This window comes from Pan paniscus, chromosome 2 (assembly GCF_029289425.2).
Source record: "Pan paniscus chromosome 2, NHGRI_mPanPan1-v2.0_pri, whole genome shotgun sequence".
Lineage (NCBI taxonomy): Eukaryota > Metazoa > Chordata > Mammalia > Primates > Hominidae > Pan > Pan paniscus.
The window spans coordinates 119279838-119304675 of record NC_085926.1 but is presented as its reverse complement, the minus strand read 5'-3'; the positions used below and the strand labels follow the sequence as shown (position 1 = coordinate 119304675).

The 24838-nt window shown below is 36.2% G+C and overlaps 1 protein-coding gene across 8 annotated transcripts in view; it reads right to left on the bottom strand.

The window, feature by feature from the left end:
• STXBP5L (syntaxin binding protein 5L) overlaps positions 1-24838 on the bottom strand; it is a 507233-nt gene that overhangs the window by 79432 nt on the left and 402963 nt on the right. For all 8 annotated transcript variants that reach the window (XM_003825169.4, XM_008950467.3, XM_003825168.4 and 5 more), the window contains one exon: positions 21877-21942. In XM_003825169.4, the coding sequence (XP_003825217.1) occupies positions 21877-21942 (66 nt within the window). The remainder of the gene's footprint in view (positions 1-21876; positions 21943-24838) is intronic.

Here is a 24838-nt window from a genome sequence, read left to right as displayed (position 1 = left end):
TCCTTGTCTTATTCCAGTTCTTAGGGGGAATGCTTTTGACTTCTTCCTATTCTGTATGATGTTGGCTGTGGTTTTCCATATGTAGCTTTTATTATTTTGAGATATGTTCCTTCTATATCTAATTTGTTGAGGGTTTTATAAAAGGATGCTGTATTTTATCAAATGCTTTTTGCATCTATTGAGATAATCATATGGTTTTTGTTTTTAATTCTGTTTACATGGTGAATCACATTTATTGACTTGCATATGTTGAACCATCCCTGCATCCCTGGGATAAAACCCACTTAATCATAGTTAATTACCTTTTTGATGTGCTGTTGGGTTTAGTTTGCTAGTATTTTGTTGAAGATTTCTGCATCTATGTTAATCAGGAGTATTGGTCTGTCATTTTGTGTTTTTTTGTTTTTTGTTTGTTTTGTTTTGTATGCCCTTTCCTGGCTTTGGTATCAAGGTGATACTGGCTTCATAGAATGAGTTAGGAAGGATTCCTTCTTTCTCAGTCTTTTAGAATAGTTTCAGCAAAATTGGCGCCAATTCTTTGAATGTCTGGTAGAATTTGGCTGTGAATTTGTATGGCCCTTGGCTTTTTTTAGGAGGACAACTTTGTTAAATTACTGATTCAATCTCACTGCTTGTTGTTGGTCTGTTCAGAATTTCTGTTTCATTCTGATTCAAGCTGGGGAGGTGGTATGTTTCCAGGAATTTATTAATTCCCTATAGATTTTCTAGTTTATGTGCACAGAGGTGTTCATAGTAGTCTTAAATAATCTTTCGTATTCCTGTGGTATCAGCTGTAATGCCTCCATTTTCCTTCCTTCCTTCCTTCCTTCCTTCCTTCCTTCCTTCCTTTCCTTCCTCTTTCTTTCTTTTCTCTTTTTCTTTCTCTCTTTCTCTTTCTTTCTTTCTCTCTCTTTTTTTTTTTTGACAGAAATGCAACCTCTGCCTCCCAGGTTCAGATGATTCTCCTGCTTCAGTCTCCCAAGTAGCTGGGATTACAGGCGGCACCACCACGCCCAGCTAATTTTTGTATTTTTAGTAGAGACAGGGTTTCATCATGTTGGCTAGGCTGGTCTCAAACTCTTGACCTCAAGTGATCCACCCGCCTCAGACTCCCAAAGTGCTGGGATTACAGGCGTGAACCACCGCACCTGGCCATCCATTTTCATTTCTAATTGAGCTTGTTTGATTCTTCTTTTCTTGGTTAATCTAGCTAATAGTCTACCAATTTTACTTTTTCAAAGAACCAACTTTTTGTTTTGTTGATCTATTGTATTATTTTTCTTTGTTCTAATTTCATTTAGTTCTGCTCTGATCTTTATAATTTCTTTTATTCTGGTAGCTTTGGGTTTGGTTTGTTCTTGCTTCTCTGGTTCCTTGAGGTGTGATGTTAGGTTGCCAATTTGTTTCATTTCAGACTTTTTGATGTAGGCATTTAGTGCTATAAACTTTCATCTTAGCACTGCTTTTCCTGTATCCCAGAGGTTTTGATAACTTGTGTAACTATTATCATTCACTTTAAAGAATTTTTAAATTTTCATCTTGATTTCATTTTTTACCCCCAAATCATCCAGGAGCAGATTAATTTTTAAGCATTTGTATAGTTTTGAGTGTTCCTTTTGGTGTTAATTCTTGGTTTTATTCCACTGTGGTCTAAGAAGGTACTTGATATAATTTCAATTTTTAAAAATTTATTGAGACTTGTTTTGTGGACTATCATATGGTCTGTTTTGGAGAATGTTCCATGTGCTGAGGAAAATAATGTATATTCTGAAGCTCTTGAGTAAAATGTCCTGTAAATTCTGTTAGTTATATTTGTTCTAGAATGCAGTTTAAGTACAACATTTTCTTGCTCACTTTCTGCCTTGATTATCTGTCTAGTGCTGTCAGCGGAGTGTTGAGTCCCCCACAATTATTGTGATGATGTCTTTCTCTTTTCTTAGGTCTAGTAGTAATTTTTTATGAATCTGGAAGCTCCATAGTAAGGAGTAAGTAATGTATATTAAGGATTGTAATATCTTCTTGCTGGGGATTGATTCTTTTATCTTTATATAATGACTTTTTTTTTTTTTTTACTGTTGTTGCTTTAAAGTCTGTTCTATCTAACATGAGAATAACTACTCCTGCTGCTTTTTCTTATATTGGCATGGAATATCTTTTTCCACCCCTTTACCTCGAGTTTGTAAGAATCCTTGCATTAGATGAGTCTCTTGAAGAGAGCTGATATTTGGTTTGTGATTTTTAATTTTTTTGTTTAACTTGTATTTTAAGCTCAGGTGTATATGTGCTGATTTGTTATATAAGTAAACTCATGTCATGGGGGTTTGTTGTACAGATTACTTCATCACCCAGGTACTAAGCCTGGTACTAAATAGTTATTTCTTCTGATCCTCTCCCTCCTCCCACCCACCACCCTCAAGTAGACCCCAGTGTCTGTTTTCCTCTGTGTCCACGTGTTCTCATCATTTAGCTCCCACTTGTAAATGAGAACATGCAGTATTTGGTTTTCTGTTCCTGCATTCATTTGCTAAGGATGATGGCCTCCAGCTCCATCCATGTTCCTGCAAAGGACATGATCTCATTCTTTTTTATGGCTGTGTGGTATTCCATGGTGTATATGTACCATATTTTCTTTATTCAATCTGCCATTGATGGGCATTTAGGTTGATTCCATGTCTTTGCTATTGTAAGTGCTGCAATGAATACACACGTGCATGTGTTTTTATGGTAGAATGATTTCTATTCCTTTGGATATATACCTAGTAATGGGATTGCTGAGTCAGATGTTAGATGTGTTTTCAGCTCTTTAAGGAGTTGCCACACTGCTTTCCACAATAGTTTAATTTACACTCCCACCAACAGTGTATAAGCATTCCCTTTTCTCTGCAACCTTGCAGCATCTTTTTTTTTTTTTTTTTTTTACTTTTTATTAATAGCCATTCTGACTGGTATGAGATAATATCTCCTTGTGGATTTTTTTGTTTGTTTGTTTGTTTGGTTGGTTGGTTGGTTTTTTTGAGACAGGGTCTTGCTGATGCCCAGGCTGGGGTGCAGTGGCACAATCTTGGTTTATTGCAATCTCTGCCTACTGGGCTCAAGTGATCCTTCCATCTCAGCCTCCTGAGTAGCTAGGACTACAGGCATGCATCACTGCTCCCAGCTAAATTTTGTAGTTTTTGTAGAGAAGAGGTTTTGTCATGTTTCCTAGGCTGGTCTCAAACTACTGGGCTCAAGTGATCTGCCCACCTCAGCCTCTCAAACTGCTGAGACTACAAGCATGAGCCACCAGGCCCAGCCTCTCATTGTGGTTTTGATTTGCATTTCTCTAGTAATCACTGATATTGAACCTTTTTTCATATGCTCTTTGGCCACATATATGTCTTCTTTTGAAAAGTGTCTATTCATATCCTTTGACCACATTTTAATGGGGTTGTTTGCTTTTGTAATTTGCTCAAGTTCTTCTTAGATGCTGGATATTAGTCCTTTGTCAGATGCATAGTTTGAAAATATTTTCTCCCATTCTGCAGGCTGTCTGTTTACACTGTTAATAGTTTCTTTTGCTGTGCAGAAGCTCTTAAGTTTAATTATATCCCATTTATCACTTTTTGCCTTTGTTGTGATTGCTTTTGGTGTCTCCATCATGAAATCTTTGCCGGTTTCTATGTCCAGAATGATATTGCCCAGCTTGACTTCCAGGGTTTTTATAGTTTTGGGTTTTACATTTAAGTCTTTCCTCCATCTTGAGTAGATTTTTGTATGTGGTGTAAAGAAGGGATCCAGCTTCAATCTTCTGCATTTAGCTAGCCAGTTATGCCAGCACCATTTATTGAATAAGGAGTCCAAAGATCAGATGGTTGTAGGTGTGTGGCCTTATTTCTGGGCTCTCTATTCTGTTCAATTGGTCTATGTGTCTGTTTTTGTACCAGCCCCATGCTATTTTGGTTACTGTAGCCCTGTAGTATAGTTTGAAGTTGGGTAACATGATGCTTCCAGTTTTGTTCTTTTTGATTAAAATTGCCTTGGTTATTTGGGCTCTTTTTTGGTTCCATATCAATTTTAAATAGTTTTTTTCTAGTTCTGTGAAGCATGTCATTGGTAGTTTGACAGTAATGAATCTCTAAATTGCTTCAGGCAATATGGCAATTTTAATGATATTGATTCTTCCTATCCATGAACGTGGATATTTTTCCATTTGTTTGTGTCATCTCTGTTTTCTTTAAGCAGTGTTTTGTAATTTCATTGTAGAGATCTTTCACCTTCCTTTTAAGCTGTATTACTAGGTATTTTATTCTTTTTGTGGCAATTGTGAATGGGATTGTGTTTTTGATTTGGCTGTTGGCTTGGCTATTGTTGGTGTATAGAAATGCTAGTAATTTTTGTACATTGATTCTTGTATCCTAAAACATTGCTGAAGGTGTTTATCAGCTGCAGGAGCTTTTTGTCTATAACTATAGGGTTTTCTAGATATAAAATCATGTCATCTGCAAACAGGAATTGTTTGACTTTCTCTCTTCTTGTTTGAATGCTCTTCATTTCTTTCTTTTGCCTGATTGCTTTTTGCCAGGGCTTCCAATACTCTGTTAAATAGGAGTGGTGGGTGAGCATACTTGTGCCAGTTTTCAAGGGGAATGCTTCCAGCTTTTGCCCATTCAGTATGATGTTGGCTGTGGGTTTGTCATAGATGACTTTTATTATTTTGAGGTATATTCCTTCATTACCTAGTATGTTGAAAGCTTTTAACATGAAAGGATGTTGAACTGAGATGATCATGTGGTTTCTATCTTTAGCTCTGTTTATGATGAATCACATTTATTGATTTGCATATGTTGGACCTACCTTGCATCCCAGGGATAAAGCCTACTTGATTGTGGTGGAATAGCTTTTTGATGTGTTGCTGGATTTGATTTGCAAGTATTTTTTTGAGATTTTTGCATCAATGACCATCAAGGCTATTGTCCCAAAGTTTTCTTTTTTTGTTGTTGTGTCCCTGCTAGGTTTTGATATCAGGATGATGCTGACCTCAAAAAATGAGTTGGAGAGAAATCCCTCCTCCTCAATTCTTTGGGATAGTTTCAGCTGGAATGATACATTTCTTCTTTGCATATCTGGTAGAATTCAGCCATGAATCCTTCTGGACCTGGACTTTTCTGGTTGGTAGGTGTATTAGTCAGTTTTCACATTGCTGATAAAGACATACCCAAGACTGGACAATTTACAAAAGACAGAGATAATTGGACTTACAGTTCCACATGGCCGGGGAAGCTTCACAATCATGGTGGAAGGCAAAAAGGAGCAAGTCTTACATGGACGGTGGCAGGCAAAGAAAGAATGAGAACCAAGCAAAAGGGGTTTCTCCTTATAAAACCATCAGATTTCATGAGACTGCTCCCCACGAGAGCAGTATGGGGGATACTGCTGCCATGATTCAATTATCTCCCACCAGGTCCCTCCCACAACAATGGGAATTATGGGAGATACAATTCAAGATGAGATCTGGGTGGGGACACAGCCAAACCATATCAGTAGGCTATTATTAACAAACTCAATTTTGGAGCTTGTTATTGGTCTGTTGAGTGAATCAATTTCCTCCTGGTTCAGCCTTGGGAGGGTGTCTGTGTCCAGAAATTTATCCATCTCTTCTAGGTTTTGTAATTTCTGTGCACAGAGGTGTTTATAGTAGTCCCTGCTGGTTACTTGTATTTCTTTGGGGTCAGTGGTAACCTCCCCTTTGTTGTTTGTAATTGCATTTATTTGAATCTTCTCTTTTACTCTTTATTACCCTAGTTAGCAGCTTATCTTATTTTTTTTTCAAAAATCCAGCTCCTAATTTCATTGATCTTTTGAATGTTTTTTTGTGTGTGTGTGTCCCAATCTCCTTCAGTTCAGCTCTGATTTTGGTTATTTCTTGTCTTCTGCTTTGGGGTTGGTTTGCTCTTGGTCCTCTAAGTTTTTTTAGTTGTGACATTAGGTTGTTAATTAGAGATCTTTCCAACTTTTTGATGTGGGTATTTAGTGCTATAAATTTCCCTCTTAACACTGACTTAGCCGTGTCCCAGAGATTCTGGTATGTTGTATCTTTGTTTTCATTTGTTTCAAAGAACTTCTTGATTTCTGCCTTAATTTCATTCTGTATATTTTAAGTAGAGCATTTAGACCATTTACATTTAACATTACTGTTGAGATGTGAGGTACTGTTCCAATCATCATGCTGATTGCTACCTAGATGCTTTATTTTCTTCATGTGCTATTATTTTATAGGACCTGTGAGTTTAAGCCTTTCAAGAGTTTCCATTCTGGTGCATATTGACCTTTGGTTTCAAGATTTTGCCCCCTTTTAGCATTTTTTTTATAGGGCTGGTGTGGTAGTGGCCAGTTCCCACAGCCTTTGCTTGTCTGAAAAAGACTTTATTTCTCCTTCATGTAAGCAACTTAGTTTTGCTGGATTACAAGATTCTTGGCTGATGATAGTTATTCTGTTTAAGGAGGCTAAAGATAAAGCCTGAATCCCTTCTGGTTTTCCTGTATAGGTTACCTGGTGCTTTTTTTTTTTCACTGTTCTTATCATTCTTTACTTCACTTTGACTTTAAATAGCTTGATGACAAATGCCTTGGTGATGTCCTTTTTGCAATGAATCTCCCAGGAGTTCTTTGAACTTCTTGTACTTGAATGTTTAAATCTCTAGCAAGGCCAGTGAAGTTTTCCTTAATTATTCCCTTAGATAGGTTTTCTAGACTTTTTGGTTTTTCTTCTTCTTCAGAAACACCAGTGATTTTTAAGTTTGGTCATTTTACATAATCCCATATTTCTTGGAGACTTTGTTCATTTTTTTAAACTTATTTTTGTTTTATTTTTGTTTGAATTAATTCAAAATTTTGTCTTGAAGCTCTGAAATTCTTTCTTCTACTTGGTCTAGTCTACTGTTAAAAGTTTCTGCTGCATTTCATAATTCCTTAAATGTGTCTTTCATTTCCAGAAGTTCTGGTTTTTTTTTTTGAAAATATCTATCTCTATAGAAAAGTTTTTATTCATATCCTGAATTGTTATTTTTAAATTTTTTTTATGTTAGTTTTCTCCTTTCTCTTGTATCTCCTGAAGTAACTTAATAATCAACCCTTTGAATTCTTTATCTGGTGTTTTAAAGATTTCATCTTGGTTTGGATCCATTGTGGAAGACCTAGTATGATCTTTTGGGGGTACTACAGTATCTTGTTTTGTCATATTGCCAAAATTATTTTTCTGGTTCCTTCTCATTTGGGTAAACTATTTCTTTTAATTATTTTTGGATTTATTTTTAATTCATCTGTGATTTTTAAAAATTTCTCTTTTTTTTTTGTCTCTTAAAGTGACTTTAATGATTATAGTTTTTGTAACCTAATTTGGCTCTGGGCGCTTTCAGAGGTGAAGACTCTGTATGAGTTTCTTGGTTATAGAAAGTCTTTGTATGATGGCTTTCTCAGATGCTGGTTGTGGTGGCAATGTGCTTGGTGTGTGAGCAGGTTCACTGTCTCCTGCAGGGCTAGAATGGCAGAAGTTTCTGGAAGCTTATCTTGTTCCCCATTGGTGTGCACTTTTTTATTTAGTTATTTTTTTCCCCAACATTTTATTTACTGGGTTGAAATGTTCAGGCTTCAGGCCAGTAGGGGAGGTGTCTGGGGGTAAAAACCAGATGTAGCTAAAGTATGTGGGTAGATGCAATACCCAATGTTGGGGAGAGATCACGGCCTTGACAAAGGTAGCTGGGAGAATTCTCAGTGAAATGCACTGTGGTCTTTTCAGGAGGAAGGGAGAGAGCCACCTCAGCTCCTCTGCCAGACCAGAAGGAAAGCTACTCAACTCCCAGACACACTCTTCACCCAGTGTTTCACCTATTCAGATTAGACAGGCACCTCTTTTCATCTGCAGGAATTTTGATATTCCAAGTAGAGAGGAACTATGATTCTACCTTTCATGCAAGCCTGAACTTGGAGGATGCTCCTTCTGTGGAAAAGCAGTCACCCTGAAATGTTCCAGAAAGGGTGTCTACAGGTACACTCATGCTAAGCTCCCATGGGAGAAGCCTCAACTGTGTCTGCAGTGGCGAGCAAGGGGGAGAAGTTTCCATCTCCAAGATCTTTCACGAGCACCCGGGCTGCCTGACTGTTGGGGGAGAGCTGCAGACTTTTCTTGCTGAGCTCAGCACTGCACCAGTGCCTCTGCTGAAAGAAACTTCCCACATGTGGAAAGTTTGGTACTCAAGACCTGCCATCTGGATTCTTCTGTCCCACAGGATGCCTCCTTAATGTTGTGCACTCCCTCTTCCCCTAGCCGTAGGAGTCCCTGAAGGCCAGACTACTGTGAATGCTGCTCTTCTGGGTCTAGCTGCCCAGTGGGGCTGCCACGCTTCAGGATGGTAGTGGGGACTGTCTGCAAGGGATCCAGGCACATGACCTGTCCTCAAGTCTCCCAGCAGCAGGTATTAGCACCAGCTCTGATGGTGGTGACAGGCGAGTGATATAGATTCTGTGAGATTCCTTGGTTATAAATAGGCTTACTGTGTTGGCTTTCTCAAATGCCAGCTGTAGTAGTAATGAACGGGTCATGTGAACAGACTCAGGATCTCTCGGTTGGCCAGGGTGATGCAGGCAATGTTGGTAGCTGAGGTCATGCACAAGTTTTCTCCTTCTTGGGTGCTGTGTTATTCTGCCTGCAGATGCTGTTGTGGGCTGTGTTAGTTGGTCTCCAGCCAGGGGGTAGCATTTGCAAAGAGCAACAGCTGTGGTGGTAGTGGTGGGATTTGTGCTTGTCTTATGTTAGTTACCCAGGGGAGGTACTCTGATGTCTCAAGTGTTACCCAGGAAAGGTACCCTACTGTCTCAAGCAATGAGTGGGGTCATAGAACTCCCAAAAGTTTCTGTCCTTTGTGTTAAGCCGTTAGGGTGGGTAGAGGAGCAAAGCCAGGTGGTGGCTGGGTCAGGTTAAGTCTGCACTCTAGCTCTCCACATGTGGGTGCAAGAAGCAGCCCCGGGGAAATCAGAAGGCAGTTCTCTGCTGCTGGGGTAATGTTCCAAGGAGAAGTGTAGCTGCCTCTGCTTCCCAGAAGAATCTGCTAAGGCAGTGGGGAGTAGCAGGCAGCAGTAAGCCCCATCCAGCTCCCACATACTTGGCAAGGCAGGTTTCACACCTACAGTGTTCCACTAGCAGCAGCTAGCTAGGTTCTGAGCAGTCTGCACTCAGAAGGCTTATGCCCTATGCCATAAGCCTTCCCTGTTGAGATAGAAACTGTGGCTTTCAGGCCATGCCCCTCCCAGTCTGCCCATGAAGCAGAAATATTGTATAATTATTAAAACCCTGATGAACATTCCATTTAGTGAGCATGTATGGAAGCAGAAATATTGTTCCAATATTAGTGTTTTGCTATTCAGTAGTAAATATTTAATATGCAAACAGAAATATGTGAAAAGCAATTGTCTTACATTAAATAAGTGTATCTTTATGTAGATTTTTTTCATATGTGGTGTGACAAGTAGTTTCTTCTTTAATTCGGAAAGAGGAATGTGGGGGAACAGGGTCTTGCTGTGTCACCCAGGCTGGAGTGCAGTGGTGCAATATCGGCTCACTGCATCCTCCTCCTCCTGGGTTCAAGCAATTCTCCTGCCTCAGCCTCCCGTGTAGGTGGATTATAGGCGCCTGCCACCATGCCTGGCTAATTTTTGTGTTTTTAGTAGAGATGAGGTTTCACCATGTTGGTCAGGCTGGTCTTGAACTCCTGACCTCAAGCAATCCTCCCGCCTCAGCCTCCCAAAGCACTGGGATTACAGGCATGGGCCACCTGTCCCACCCCTACTACATTCTTGACATTCTAACTGTTTGAGTATTTCCATGATAGAACCTCCAAAAGTATTAAAAAATTCTAATTTGGGATTGCTATAATTGCCACAGAATTTCCTCCTATTCAAGCTCAAACTACTTTTCTTTACCATTTATTGATTTGTCTCAGTTTTAACCTCTGGACCAATAATGAGTAATTAACTGGTTCTTGCTCCCACATGCCAGATCTTAAAGCACCTGGAGAGACTTAGTGGACACCTCCAGGTATCCTTAGGTCAGCAGGAATTGTATTTTAAGAAGAATTGCATGTTATACTGACATCAAGAGGTTGACAGATGGCATTTCAAAAAGCAATCTTTTAAGTCTTCATGAGTATTAACCAACCTACGGGACTTTTACCCAGGATAAGAAGGTACATAAGAAGTACTTCCTGAAGTGCAGCTCAGATTTTCCATACAAGAGAAGCCATATTGTTCTTAGTTGTTGAATTAGACATAGATGTGCATACAGATACAAATGTACATTATATATATAATATATATACATACACACATATGCATTATATATATGTGTGTATATATAACTTTTCTGGGCTTTTTAAGGTGATTATGATTAGTTCTTTTTTTAAGTAATTAAAATTTTTCATCATATTTTTATATTCTATTTTCTAATGAGGAATAGAAGGTGGTAGTTACAAGGAACAGTAGTGCCCCTATTAGGAGAGGTTAGATGCATTTTTTTCCCTTTATACAGCTCCACACAGACACTCTTGCTTTTCTCCATGGTAGGTTTCCTAGCATTTATGAAGCGAAGCCTAGTTTATTTATTTATTTATTTTTTGAGACAGAGTCTTGCTCTAGCACCCATGCTGGAGTGCAGTGGCGCGATCTCAGCTCACTGCAACCTCTGCCTCCTGGGTTCAAGCAATTCTCCTGCCTCAGCCTCCTGAGTAGCTGGGATTACAGGCGCATGCCACCATGCCCGGCTAAGTTTTTATATTTTTAGTAGAGACGGGCTTTCACGGTGTTGGTCAGGCTGGTCTCGAACTCCTGACCTCAGGAAATCTACCTGCCTCGGCCTCCCAAAGTGCTGAGTTTACAAGCGAGAGCCACCAGGCCCAGCTGTGAAGCCTAGTTTTTAAGAACACAAATGAGCTGGATTCAAATCATGACTCAACCATCTGCCCTGGGCTAATAGTTACTTAATTTCAGAAAGATTGATGCTCCCCTTCCTCTGTAAAATAAGGATAATAATTGTCTGTACTTCACAAGAATCTTGTCAGGATTAATGGAAGGAATGTGTGTAAAGCCCTTAGCATAGTGTATGGTATATGGCAAGCATTCAATGTTAGCTATTATTTTCATTATTAAACTTAATTGGCAAGAAAAGATTGTCATTCTATAGTATTCCATGTCAGAAATAATTTATCTGGGCAACATGTTCTACTGAAAATCTAGTGCCTGGCATTAAACAGCACACTTGATAAAGCCTTCAATTGTATATAATACTGTTATTTCCTTTGCACAATAGTATGTCCTAACAAACTTGAATTATAACAGGCTTATTTATTTTCTCTAAAAATCTCCTTAAGTCACATTGTGCATCCTCACATTGAATGGTCTCTTTAATCCTTCACACCCTGAAAAACTGCCTGTCTTAGCTCACAAAAGTAACACGGCAAAAAGTACCATATGTAATCCAGTTGGAGTCAGGGAATATTACCACAGCAAGTGTTAGAATTATAACAATTTGATTTCTTATGCCCACGGACTTGTTAGATTCTGGGCAAATTGTCAGGAAATTTTTGTTACTTTAACATGCTGTAGCATACTTTTTGAAAATAGAAACAAAATCAAAAACAAAAGAAAGAAAATCTGTAGAATTATACACTAAAATGTGAATGTTATTTTACATAAATTGTACTTTAATAAATATGACTAAAAAAAGAAACAAAATACATAGGAAAGCATCCCCACAGATTGGGTTAATCACTTACCTAGATACATCTATCAACTTCTGAATTAACTAGTAATTGTTAAGTGGTATAGCATGAGAGACTAAAAATTATGAAAATGAGTGAAAGGATTCACTGATGGCAAACTACACAATAATAGTCATCTGTAAATTCTGGCCTAAAGATTAGATGATGGCCTAGCCTCACAACAGCAGCAGATTATAAACCTTTGTGAAAGTATTTATCTCTACTCCTAGACTCATTCTTTCCAAATTTATGTTCAATTATAGCATTGCAGCAGAGTAATCAACAGTCTGGTGGCTTACCATAGCTTATGTGAGAATGAGGTTTTATGCTTAACCCTAAATAAAAATAGAATTGCAGGCATTACATTATGGTTTTGTCTAGGGGACTTCGTGTGTTTTGACTGTATCATCTTTCTTCAATCATCTGTATATTCGTATGCCTTTCTGCTGACTCCTAATTCAATTCAAAGTCAATGGATAGTGCAGCCTGGTTCATCATAAGGATGTTGTATTGGCTACAAATAAGTCTCAGTCAGATCATTGGTTCTACATCTGAATTAAAATTTTAGGAACAGATTAAATCCTGAATCAAAGTCTGCATATGGCTACTACTTTAATGGGAGATATCACAAAGAGATAGGTCAGAAGTTTCTAATTCAAAGCTTCTGATTAATTGCTTCTTACTTTGAAATGACAGAATTTACTTTTTGATTTCCAGTGAAGAATTTCTACTTTGTTATGGCTAAGCTACAACGAATATTTGGAAGTCCAGAATGGTCAAAGGGACCAAGCTGAGTCTCTTCAGGCCATGGATATTCACCACTGCTTTTATAATAATCACTACCATATATTATTGAGCATCTATGTTCTGAACACTGGCACACAATTAAGTGTAAGAAACCTGCTAAAGTTATAACTGTAGAAAGTGAGAGGGTAAGGTCAAATTTTTCTCCAAAATTGACTCCAAAGCTATGCCATTTCCACTAAGCAACATAATCTCCTTGATACAGAAGATACCACCTGTATGGTCTGGATATATTCTCTGAAATAAATAAATACAACATTAAATTAAAATAAAAGTTGTTTAGATTAAAATGTTTTTAGTTTATGTACTTATGAATTTATCTATTTACTGATTAATTAGCTGACTGGTTGGAATACAGTAACAAATTTCATTTGTCTCTACCTTTCCCTAAGCCAGAAACTAAGATAAGACAAAAACACCTGGTATGTATAGAGACAAAGTTAAAAACAAAAAAAGCAAGCATTCTGGGGTCACCACGCCATGGTAAAGCCATAAAAAGCCTACATATCTCTAATTTTGTTGCAATTTTCCCCTTTTTTCCCAAGATGTGGTTAAGATACAACTGGGTAAAGAGGTATTTTTTATTAGAATTTGCTCCAGCATGACAATGTTTAATGTTGTGACACTACCTTCATCTTAAAATATGTAATATATTTCTATTTGGACAATGTTAATGAGTCCATGACTATTAATGTCATATAGTTGTTCAATGATTATAAAACTTCATTTCTGTTAAGATTAATGTCTATTTTGAGTTATAAACTTACAGTGATAACTGAGTTTTTCAACCCACTTTTTTTTTTTTTAGTAGACATAATAGGAGGCCAAATAATTTGGGCCAAATAATCAGAGGACCTTGAAGTCTGAAGACTTGGGTTCAGACTAAGCCATTACTAGCACAGTGACCTTGGGAAAGAAATTATGGCTAAGAATCTTTTCTTAGCCATAATTTCTCCATTCATATGAAATAAGAACAATAATAGTATTACATAGATGTAAGGATTAAAGATAATACATATGAAAAATACCTTGTTTGCTTTAAAGTACTATACAAATGTTGATTATAATTTTTAGTAAAAAAGGCTTAATATATTCAAAAGGTGATAATGTTGTTGATTTATGAACTGTAAGAACTAAAAATTATTTTGAAAATCAGTTTTTCCAGAAACTTTAATGGTAAACTATATTTTTTCTGATGTTTCACGGAATGTATATTTCTTAAGTTCTATTAAATTTCTTTGTTAAAACATTTCACAGCTCAGCTACTTTTCATTTTCTCACTGTTTGAATGTCCCATAATTTTAATTGTGATTATTTTTTGTAATTCCCAAATTAATTTTTCTCATTTAATTAACGAACACTAGGGAAAAAACAAATATAACTAACTTGGAATTCCACCTCTACTCACTTAAATAGTCTGAACTTTAGTTTTCTCACCAGAAAAAGGCATATGCTGGGGTGTTGTATTACATAAGAGAAAAATAAAATACTGTTTGAAAAACTGTGGATAACTATTATCTCTATCTTCCTTGGCTACTGACTTTATTTGGGGACTAGAACATTAATAGTTCACACTTTGTGGAGTTGTAAAACTGGCCACAGTCATTTTGCGATAATGCCTAATTTCAGGAGGCTGTGCAACCTGTGTTTGAGTGTTTGTTTTTTTTTTTTAACCCTATGAGCTAGCATGGGGTAAAAGAAAGCAAATGTCAAAGACTGCATAAAATTTAGATTATAGGACCTTCCTTTCCATTTACTGTTTTTGAGAGATAACATTGCCTCTTTGAGGCAATTTTTTTCATAAAGTTTCCATGGTTATAATAGTTGTTTCTGATGACAGAAAATATTTCATGGTATTATGAAGAATTACAGAGAATATAAAAAAAAATCTTACTATTGTCTGGATCTTAAGATTTCACTGAATTCTCTATTGACCATACCCCCGACCCCCTTACTTTCTTAGAGACCTGAGAAAACTAATCAGGTTTAGAGTACAAAAACAACACTACCAAAATTTTGTGGAAAATTTCCAAACATTTCACAAAAGCCTTAGGGATTCCTAATTCATATCTCATGAAGTGTCTCTGGCGTTATATTTGCTTCAGAAAAATTTGTTTTCATACACCATGAAGGACTTGTGTTTCCACCACAAAAAATGAGAATAAAGTTTTGAGACAAGTTGTGAAGCCTAGAAAATTGTGGAGATATGAATAACTTTTGTTTGTTCATAAAGAGATTTTCATCTTCACCTGGCAAGTGATATACTTGATTCCTCTGTCTCATAGCTGATATTTCATTCCTATAAAAGCCTAGTGCTGACTCAGGGGTTCTGGTAGCAAGTCCTAAAGGAAGGGAATATAAAACTATTGGCATGGAGTACCTTAGCCTAAGTGAACCAATAATTTTTATCTTTAATAAAGCTGAATTTCATAATAACTATTTGGAAAGATCTGCATTTTGTATCCTTATCTAAAATAAAGATAAATACTGCTCCAACAAAGGACTGTTTGGAGGGAGAAGAAAGGTTTTTGGAGACTAAAATAGGACTTTAGGCACATAGGAATGCCCAGAAGGAGCATTCAAACTAGGCTGTAAGACCAAGCTCTGACCCAATCCTGAGAACAACAGAGTTTGATACTCCTTTGTTAGTATTTTGTGACTAACCTCTATGATATTTTGATAAAGATATATATTTCTATCATCCTAGCCTTCACTTGAACTTGATAGCATAATAAATATGTTGTAGATTGTGCACTGAGAATTATGAAGGTGAATGTCTACACAGGTAGCAGTGTCAGGACCTAATGCGAGTATAGAAAAAGATATTAATCCAAGTAAAGAATTAGGAAAAAGGGATACATTCAATAGGACATTAGAAAAACAAACAACGTTTAGAAAGACACAGCCCCACAGTTGAAAGCTTGGTAAGTTTTCAATTCTTCGTCCAAATAAAAAGGATCTGTTCTCTTTAAGAGGTTGTAGTCCTGTACCAGGTAAGTGAAGCTAGGGCTGATTGTTAGCACCTACTCACCCTCTTGGGAGGTCAAGTTGTACAGTACAAGTTGGTGAGTAAAAAAAGGTTGTACAGCCTTTAAAAAAGTATGAACAATTTATATAATTAAAGTTTAATGTTTATTTCTGCATTTGAAGTATGTTTATTTTGTTCATTAGTTTATCCTCAGTGAATAGCATAATGTCTAGCTGTAGAAACTGGAAATTATTTGATGTATAGTTGAGTGAATGAATAGATAATATAAAGTGTTATATTATCTTGGAAACTGAGAACATTGGCATTCCATTTGACTCAACGGATTCTTCAAGCTCCCAATCCCTGCTCTTTTCTCCTGTATTATCCTCAAGAAAATGTTTAGGTCTGAACCCTCACTCTATTTTATCTGTAGTTCACTGTGGTATAAGGAAGTTTGAGACCCACATAGAAAATCAGAGTTATAATCTTTCACCATATACAAAAATGAATGCAAGATGGGTTAAATATTTCAATGTAACACCTCAAACTATAAGAATCCTAGAAGAAAACCTAGGAAATACCATTGTGAACACTGGCCTTGAAAAAGAATTTATGACTTAAATCCTCAAAAACAATTGCAACAAAAACAAAAATTGATGAGTGGGACCTAATTAAAGAGCTTCTGCACAGCAAGAGAAACAATCAATAGGGTGCACAGACAAACTACAGAATGGGAGAAAATATTTGTAACCTACGCATCCAACTAAGTTATAATATCCAGAATCTACAAGGAAGTTAAACAATTCAACAAGCACAAAACAAATAACTCCATTAAGAGTAGGCAAAAGACATGAACAGACACTTCTCAAAAGAAGACACAAGCAGCCAACAAACATATCAAAAAGTGCTCAACATCATTAATCATTAAAGAAATCCAAATCAAAACCACACTGAGATACCATCTTAAACCAGTCAGAATAGCTGTTATTAAAAAGTCAACAAACAACAGATGCTGGTGAAGCTGCAGAGGAAAGGGAACACTTATATATTGTTGATGGGAATGTAAATTAGTTCTGCCCCTGAGGAAAGCAGATTGGAGATTTCTCAAATAACTTAGAACTACTATTCAGCCTAGCAATCCCATTACTGGGCATATATCCGCACCCCCTCAACCCCCCCACCCCCCAACCGCCACACACACACAAAAAGAAATAGTTCTACCAAAAAGACACATACACATATATGTTCATTGCAACACTATACACAATAGAAAAGATGTGGAATTAACCAGGTGCCCATCAACAGTGGATTGGATAAAGAAAATGTGGTTCATATACACCATGGAATGCTATGCAGCCATAAAAAAGAAAGTCATGTCTTTTTTTTTTTTTTTTGGCACAGTTTCACTCTTGTTGCCCAGGCTGGAGTGCAATGGCACTATCTCAGCTCACCACAACCTCCGCCTCTTGGGTTCAAGTGATTCTCCTGCCTCAGCCTCCCTAGTAGCTGGGATTGCAGGCATGCACCACCACACCCGGCTAATTTTTTATTTTTAGTAGAGACTGGGTTTCTCCATGTTGGTTAGGCTGGTCTCAAACTCCCAACCTCAGGTGATCTGCCCATCTCGGCCTCCCAAAGTGCTGAGATTACAGGCATGAGCCACGGCGCCCAGCCAAAAATCATGTCCTTTAAAGCAACATGGATGCAGCTGGATGGAAGTCATTACCCTAAGCAAATTAACGCAGGAACTGAAAACCAGATACTGCATGTTCTTATTTGTAAGTGAGAGCTAAACATTGGGTATTCATGGACATAAGGATGGCAACCATAGACACTGGGGGCTACTAGAGGGGAAAGGAAGGAAGGGGGACAAGAGTAGGGTTGGTAAACTAACTGTAGGGTACTATGCTCACTGCCGGGGTGATGGGATGATTTGTATCTCAAACCTTGGCTTCATGCAATATACCCATGTAACAAACCTGCACATGTAACCCCTGAATCTAAAATAAAAGTTGAAATTATATTAAAAGGAGAATATCAGAGTTATAAAATGATTACTGGTTTCTGGTTTGCCTAATTCCTGACCTCCTTTATTCAGAGACATTTGCATCAATCTTTTCATCTGTAGCAGATTTAAAGGGGTGAGAGCTGAGATTCCCAAACAGATACCTACAGGGGAGGTAACTACTGAAAAAATATTTTTAAAATGTTTCATAGGGCAGTGATTCTCAAGTGATCTGGAGACCAGAAGCCTTAGCATCAGCCAAGAGCTTGCTAGAAATACAAAATCTCAGGCCCCACCTCAGATCTACTGAATCAGAATGCAGCAATTCCTACAACAGCAAGAGATTACAGAATGTAGTTTTAGGTGTATGTGTGGCTATTGTATATGTATTGTATTGAATTTTGGAAATAATAATGGGCACACTGTCCTTTAAATGACCCTCTAATATAGCACAATCAATTATCATTCTCTTTCATGGAAAATGAATGAAATCAGTAAATATTGTGATTATTTCCAATATTCTTAAGTAGTAAACTCCATTCGCACTTTTCCCAGAAGGATGCATTTCACATAGTTTAACAAATATAACATTTAATGATTACAAAACTGTTATAAGGAAAAAAAAATCTCTCATTCCTCAATTATTATTACTTATAATTTAAAGTTGCTACTAAAGAAGAGTGGGACCTGTCTAGTAGACCAGTATCAAGTAAGGTATTGAAGTGACAAATGGATCTTATCACAATCCATCATTTCTGCCTCAAGTAACATAATACAAAAATAGTCAAAATTTTCCTGCTTTGAAACAATCTACTTAATTGCATGCACAGTTTTCTGAGTCTGCTTTGAAATTAAAAATAAAGTGTGGGCCGGGCATGGTGGTTCACGCCTGTAATCCCAGCACTTTGGGAGGCTGAGGCGGGCAGATCACCAGGTCAGGAGATCGAGACTATCCTGGCTAACACAGTGAAACCCCGTCTCTACTAAAAATACAAAAAATCAGCTGGGTGTGTGACACGCTCCTGTAGTCCCAGCTACTTGGGAGGCTGAGGCAGGAGAATCCTTGAACCTCGGAGGCAGAGGTTGCAGTGAGCTGAGATTGCACCACTGCACTCCAGCCTGGGTGACAGAGCAAGACTCCGTCTAAAAAAAAAAAAAAAAAAAAAAAAAAAAAAAAAAGTGTGGTCGTTGTGCGTTGTGGTGGTGTTCCTAAATCTGCTGTAATATTAACAAAAGAAGAAACATCATAGGCAAAGGGCTAAAAACAGCATATCTACCAAAAACTGACAGCAATTGTAATAATTAATTATGAGTTACTGAAAGCCTTATCAATGAGACTGGGAACAAGAAAAAAAGTCTACTTATACCACATCTATTCAACATTGTATTGAAGGCCCTAGCCAATTTTTTCCTTTAGAAGGAGAAAATGGAGGTTTCATTTTCACAAGGGGCATACTTAGATACATAGATAATCCAAAAGAATTTTACCAACTATAAGAATTAAGAAATAGATTTAGCAAGTTTCCTGGATGCAAGCTCAATATACAAAAATTAGCTGTATTTTCATATTCTAACCACAAATAATTAGAAAAAGACATAAAAATAACACAATAATAGGAAAAAAACAAACACAAAGGAACAAATTTAATGAAAGATATGCAAGACCTCTACAAAAAATCCCAAAAATATTACCGAAAGAAAGTAGACACACATAAACAGAGAGATACTAAACGAAAAATTCAATATTGTTGAATATGTTAATTCTGCCCAGTTGATCTATAGATCCAGTGAAATCATAATAAAAATCTAAGCATGTTTGTGTGTGAACCGAAAAATTCTTTATAAAAGTTATATGAAAATACAAAAAGGTAGAACAGCTATAATGATCTTTAAAAAACTTTTTAAAATTATTATTATTATCATGTTTAATGAGACGGGGTCTCACTATGTTGCCCAGGCTGGTCTTCAAACTCATGGCCTCAAGTGATCCTCCCTCCTTGGCCTCCCAAAGTGCTGGGATTACAGGCATGAGCCACTGTGCCTGGCCAGCTATAACAAAATTTGAAGTTATGTATGTAAATTTGATAAAGGGTATTGAATTATATTTTATATCGAAGATTTATAAGCATGGGAAAATATGATCAAAGTAATATTTTAAGAATATTAATTTTACAACATGACATGCAACATTAATTGTAAAAGGTGAAGAGAGAAAATACAGACATCTACTAGAATATTTGTATGATACCATAGGTATGAGGCAATAAATACCTAAATTGGGTTGGTGTCAATGAGAATACAAAAGGCAGGGTAAACATATGAGACAATCTTTACAATAAGATCAGTAAAATAAGAATTAAAAATATATGACTAAAAGAAAAATTTACATAGGATATAACTAGATTATACATAGCCTAGATTCCTGAAGAATAAGAACAAAGAACTAACCACTTTTCAGGGATGGAATAAATGGAAGAAATGCTGCAATTCTAAATTAATTTCTACAAGTCCAAATTCGTTGCTTTATAATGGCATTATTAAACTTTTGTTTGTTTGTTTTTGGGTTACTGATTTGAATCTGTTTTCTTTTTTTTTTATTATACTTTAAGTTTTAGGGTACATGTGCACATTGTGCAGGTTAGTTACATATGTATACATGTGCCATGCTGGTGCGCTGCACCCACTAACTCGTCATGTAGCCTTAGGTATATCTCCCAATGCTATCCCTCCCCCCTCCCCCCACCCCACCACAGTCCCCAGAGTGTGATATTCCCCTTCATGTGTCCATGTGATCTCATTGTTCAATTCCCACCTATGAGTGAGAATATGCGGTGTTTGGTTTTTTGTTCTTGCGATAGTTTACTGAGAATGATGATTTCCAATTTCATCCATGTCCCTACAAAGGACATGAACTCATCATTTTTTATGGCTGCATAGTATTCCATGGTGTATATGTGCCACATTTTCTTAATCCAGTCTATCATTGTTGGACATTTGGGTTGGTTCCAAGTCTTTGCTATTGTGAATAATGCCGCAATAAACATACGTGTGCATGTGTCTTTATAGCAGCATGATTTATAGTCATTTGGGTATATACCCAGTAATGGGATGGCTGGGTCAAATGGTATTTCTAGTTCTAGATCCCTGAGGAATCGCCATACTGACTTCCACAATGGTTGAACTAGTTTACAGTCCCACCAACAGTGTAAAAGTGTTCCTATTTCTCCACATCCTCTCCAGCACCTGTTGTTTCCTGACTTTTTAATGATTGCCATTCTAACTGGTGTGAGATGATATCTCATAGTGGTTTTGATTTGCATTTCTCTGATGGCCAGTGATGATGAGCATTTTTTCATGTGTTTTTTGGCTGCATAAAAGTCTTCTTTTGAGAAGTGTCTGTTCATGTCCTTCGCCCACTTTTTGATGGGGTTGTTTGTTTTTTTCTTGTAAATTTGTTTGAGTTCATTGTAGATTCTGGATATTAGCCCTTTGTCAGATCAGTAGGTTGCGAAAACTTTTATAAATTTGTATAAGGTTCAAATTAAAATAATGTAAATAAAAAGGAACTACAGTTTCTTGTCTGTAAGAACAGATCTATCATTCAGTAAAGACATACCTAATGATTTTGGTGTTTAAAAACTCACACAAAACTATATATACATTATAGAAAAATCAGAATTATCAAATATGTAAAAATTTAAAAAAACAGGCCAACCAGTCATATTCCCACCACCCAAAAATAACTGTTAACTTTTTTTTTAACAGACAGTACCTTAAAGATTTATCCCTAGGAATATTTATTCTCACATTTTAAATATATTTTAATGGGTGCACACTTTGTCTTGATGTTTTGCTTCATATCATATTCTATTATCATTTTTCCTTGTGAATAAATATACATGTTTCCAAACTGTGGTCTAGAGGAATGGTATCATTTGCTGCTGCATATATACTGTATATTTCCCACTAATTCAGCTCTAGCCTGAAGATGACAAGTTTCTCTATATCACCAATTTTTATTCGATACTTAGTAAGCATTATTAATGTATCTGCAAAATAACTTTCCTTTAAAATGTCTTTTAAAGTGTTGCACTTTTACCTCTGATCTTAATTTTATTTTGAGATAAAAATATTTTAAAAGACATTTGTTTGTATTTGATATTTGGAATCAAATTTGCTTACAGTAAATTTAATGAATGGAATTATACCTAATTACTAAAATTATAAATTTCACATTATAAAGATCATGAAAATAAAGCAACAGATTACTGCAGTGAATTACCAGAAGTCTGCAAAATACCACTCATGTTTACCTGAGGTAGGAGACTTGCAGCGCTCAAGTTCTAGGGGAACTGGACTGTCATTCAGTTCAGTTAAACCTGAAAATACAATGAAAAAAAAATGAGATAAATTTTGCTAGCATTTTGTAGGTTATTCTTATTTCTTAATTCCTACAAGTTTAAAAGGCTTTTTTTCATGTGAAAACTACTTTACCATGTCCAAGTTATGTCAATTATTCTGAATTTTAAAAATATTTTTATTAATTTTAATTTTTATTTTTATAGAGACAGGGTCTCACTATGTTGCCCAGGCTGGTCTTGAACTCCTGGGCTGAAGCAATACTCCCACCTCAGCTTCCCAAAGTGTTGGGATTACAGGTGTGAGCCACCATGCCTGGCCTATTCTGAAAATTTGTTTAAACAAGTGATACAGGAAAAAATAAGGAGAAGTAACTGATTGACATGCAAGAGTATTTAAACATGGATGGTACAAAGATATAAAATCCTTTTTAAACTATTTTCATAAGAAATAGCTACTTTAATAAATGACCTAATTTTATCTGAAAATAGATCATAAATAAGAAGAATTAGAAGGGGTTTTAACAATACCTAATCAAATATCCTCTCAGGAGATACGATTATTGGCTTTTAAAAGATCTTTAAAAACTACAAATTCTAAATTTTATATTTATTTATAAAAATGTAGTATTGTATATTACATACTGTGTTTTGTTCAATAGTATCAAATTCCTTATAATAAGCACTATATTTTTCTCTTTCCAATATTTCTTAATTTTTATTCTGCCACTTTTCTGACAAATGCAACAATAGACACAACAGATTAATAAACATTTTATAATTCTTTCTACTTGCCAATCTGTATTTATATGGCATTTGTAAAATATTCTTCATTATGGTTTTTCTATCTTTGTTAGAAAGTCTCACAGACTTTCTTTTGTGAAATAAATATTCATAATTTCTATTTTAATCTGTCTCCATGCTCAGAAACATTTGAGAGCTATTTTCAATGACCAAAATAATCTTTGTTCCTATTCTTTCCCATCACCCTCTTCTTTATACAATTTATAGCAATAAGCTTGTGGTAGGTCCAAAAAAAATCACAGAATTTTGGAACCAAAAGGTGCCTTGTGACAACCTAGCCCAACTCTCGTGTTTTATAAGTGAGAAACTATAACTTCAAAGAGTTTAAGCTATTTATTCAAAGTCAGAGAAGTAAGTCAATAATATAGCTTGAAAAGGACACAGAACTCAGATTTTTTATTCTGCACTCATATTTCAATTGCTTATAGAGCACTGAATACCAAATGCAAAGCTTACTGTTTGCTCTATTTTTTACTTCATTGAACATTATTTTCAAGACTTTCAATTTAATGCTCATCCAATTTTAAATTTCTGTTTGTAATCATAGTACACATAATATTTACTGATATAAATATTACCATTAATCTGGAAATAGGCATTCATCAAACTAAACTATGTCGAACACGGTCTTAACCCTAGATATACAAATTAGGAAAAAGTTTGACTAAATAAGCAGTAAGTGTTAATCCACAGAGTTGCTATAAGAGTTTTCCAAGCACTCCTTGAAAGTGTACTGACTTGAACAGGCTTTGCTATCTGACAGCAAATTAGAAACTGCAAGTTATAAAGAGGAGGAGGCTGCTAGAACTAGAAACATTAAGAAAAGTAACGTGGGACAACAGTGAAAAAATGGGCAGAGAAAGGAACTGTAATGACTAGTGAGTGAGAGATCTGGGACCATTTAACAGGTGGGTGTTTTACAGATCTCTGAAAGGTTTTAAAGACATCACTGTAAGTTGAGTCAGTGAATCAAATTTATTGAATGCCTACTGTGCCACACGTTCTTTGTAGTAATAGTAATAACAGCAACTAGTATCTATTATTTTGTACCTAATCCTCTGCTAAATACTTTATATAAATTATCGTTTTCCCACCTACCAATATAATTAGAGGGGTTATAATATTAACCCCATCATACAGATAAGAAAACAGGGGAAAAAAGGCTATTACATCAGTTCTCCAAAGTTAAACAGCTAGGAGGAAGGATGGGATTTGGTCACTATAAGATAGTAAGTAAGAAAGCATGATGTATATGTTAGAAAGAGTTTCATCAAAATTTTAAAATACAAAATTTGGTGGTTAAAGAGCTAAGCTCATTTGTCTGGAAAATACCATCTTTTCTATTTCTGTACTGTCTATTGATTCTGTCATTTTCCCTAGCTCCTTCTGAATTTACCTACTTTCCTGATGAAGGTAGGAACTGAACTGAATATGGATCTAACAATAATAGTAAAACTACTTCCTTGTGCCAATTTACAATGTGTCAAAACCCTAAACAATTTTATAATTATCATCATTAAATACTATATAGTTATTCAGAACAATCATTATTTAAAAATAAACATTTTTTGGACTATAGAAGTAATGTTTTGTCCCTCTAGAAAACTTGGAAGATACAGAAAAGTGATGGAGAGGATTAAAAAATACACAATTTCATCATAATTTTGGCTTTTTTCTTCCTTTTTTTTTTTTGGGGACAGAGTCTCACTATCGCCCAGGCTGGAATGAATTGGTGCAATCTCGGCTCACTGCAACCTCCACCTCCTGGGTCTCAATCAGTTCTCCTGCCTCAGCCTCTCAAGTAGCTGGGATTACAGGTGTGTGCCACCAAGCCCAGCTAATTTTTATATTTTTAGTAGAGACAGGGTTTCATCATATTGGCCAGGCTGGTCTCGAACTCCTGACCTCAAGTGATCTGCCTGCCTCAGCCTCCCAAAGTGCTGGGATTACAGGCATGAGCCATCACGCCTGGCCCCTTCTATGATGATTTTTAATCCAATAAAGAGAGTTTCATATTCTGATTTTTTTTTTTACTTTGATGAGCTTCTTTTTATTATTATTATTATTATACTTTAAGTTTTAGGGTACATGTGTACAATGTGCAGGTTAGTTA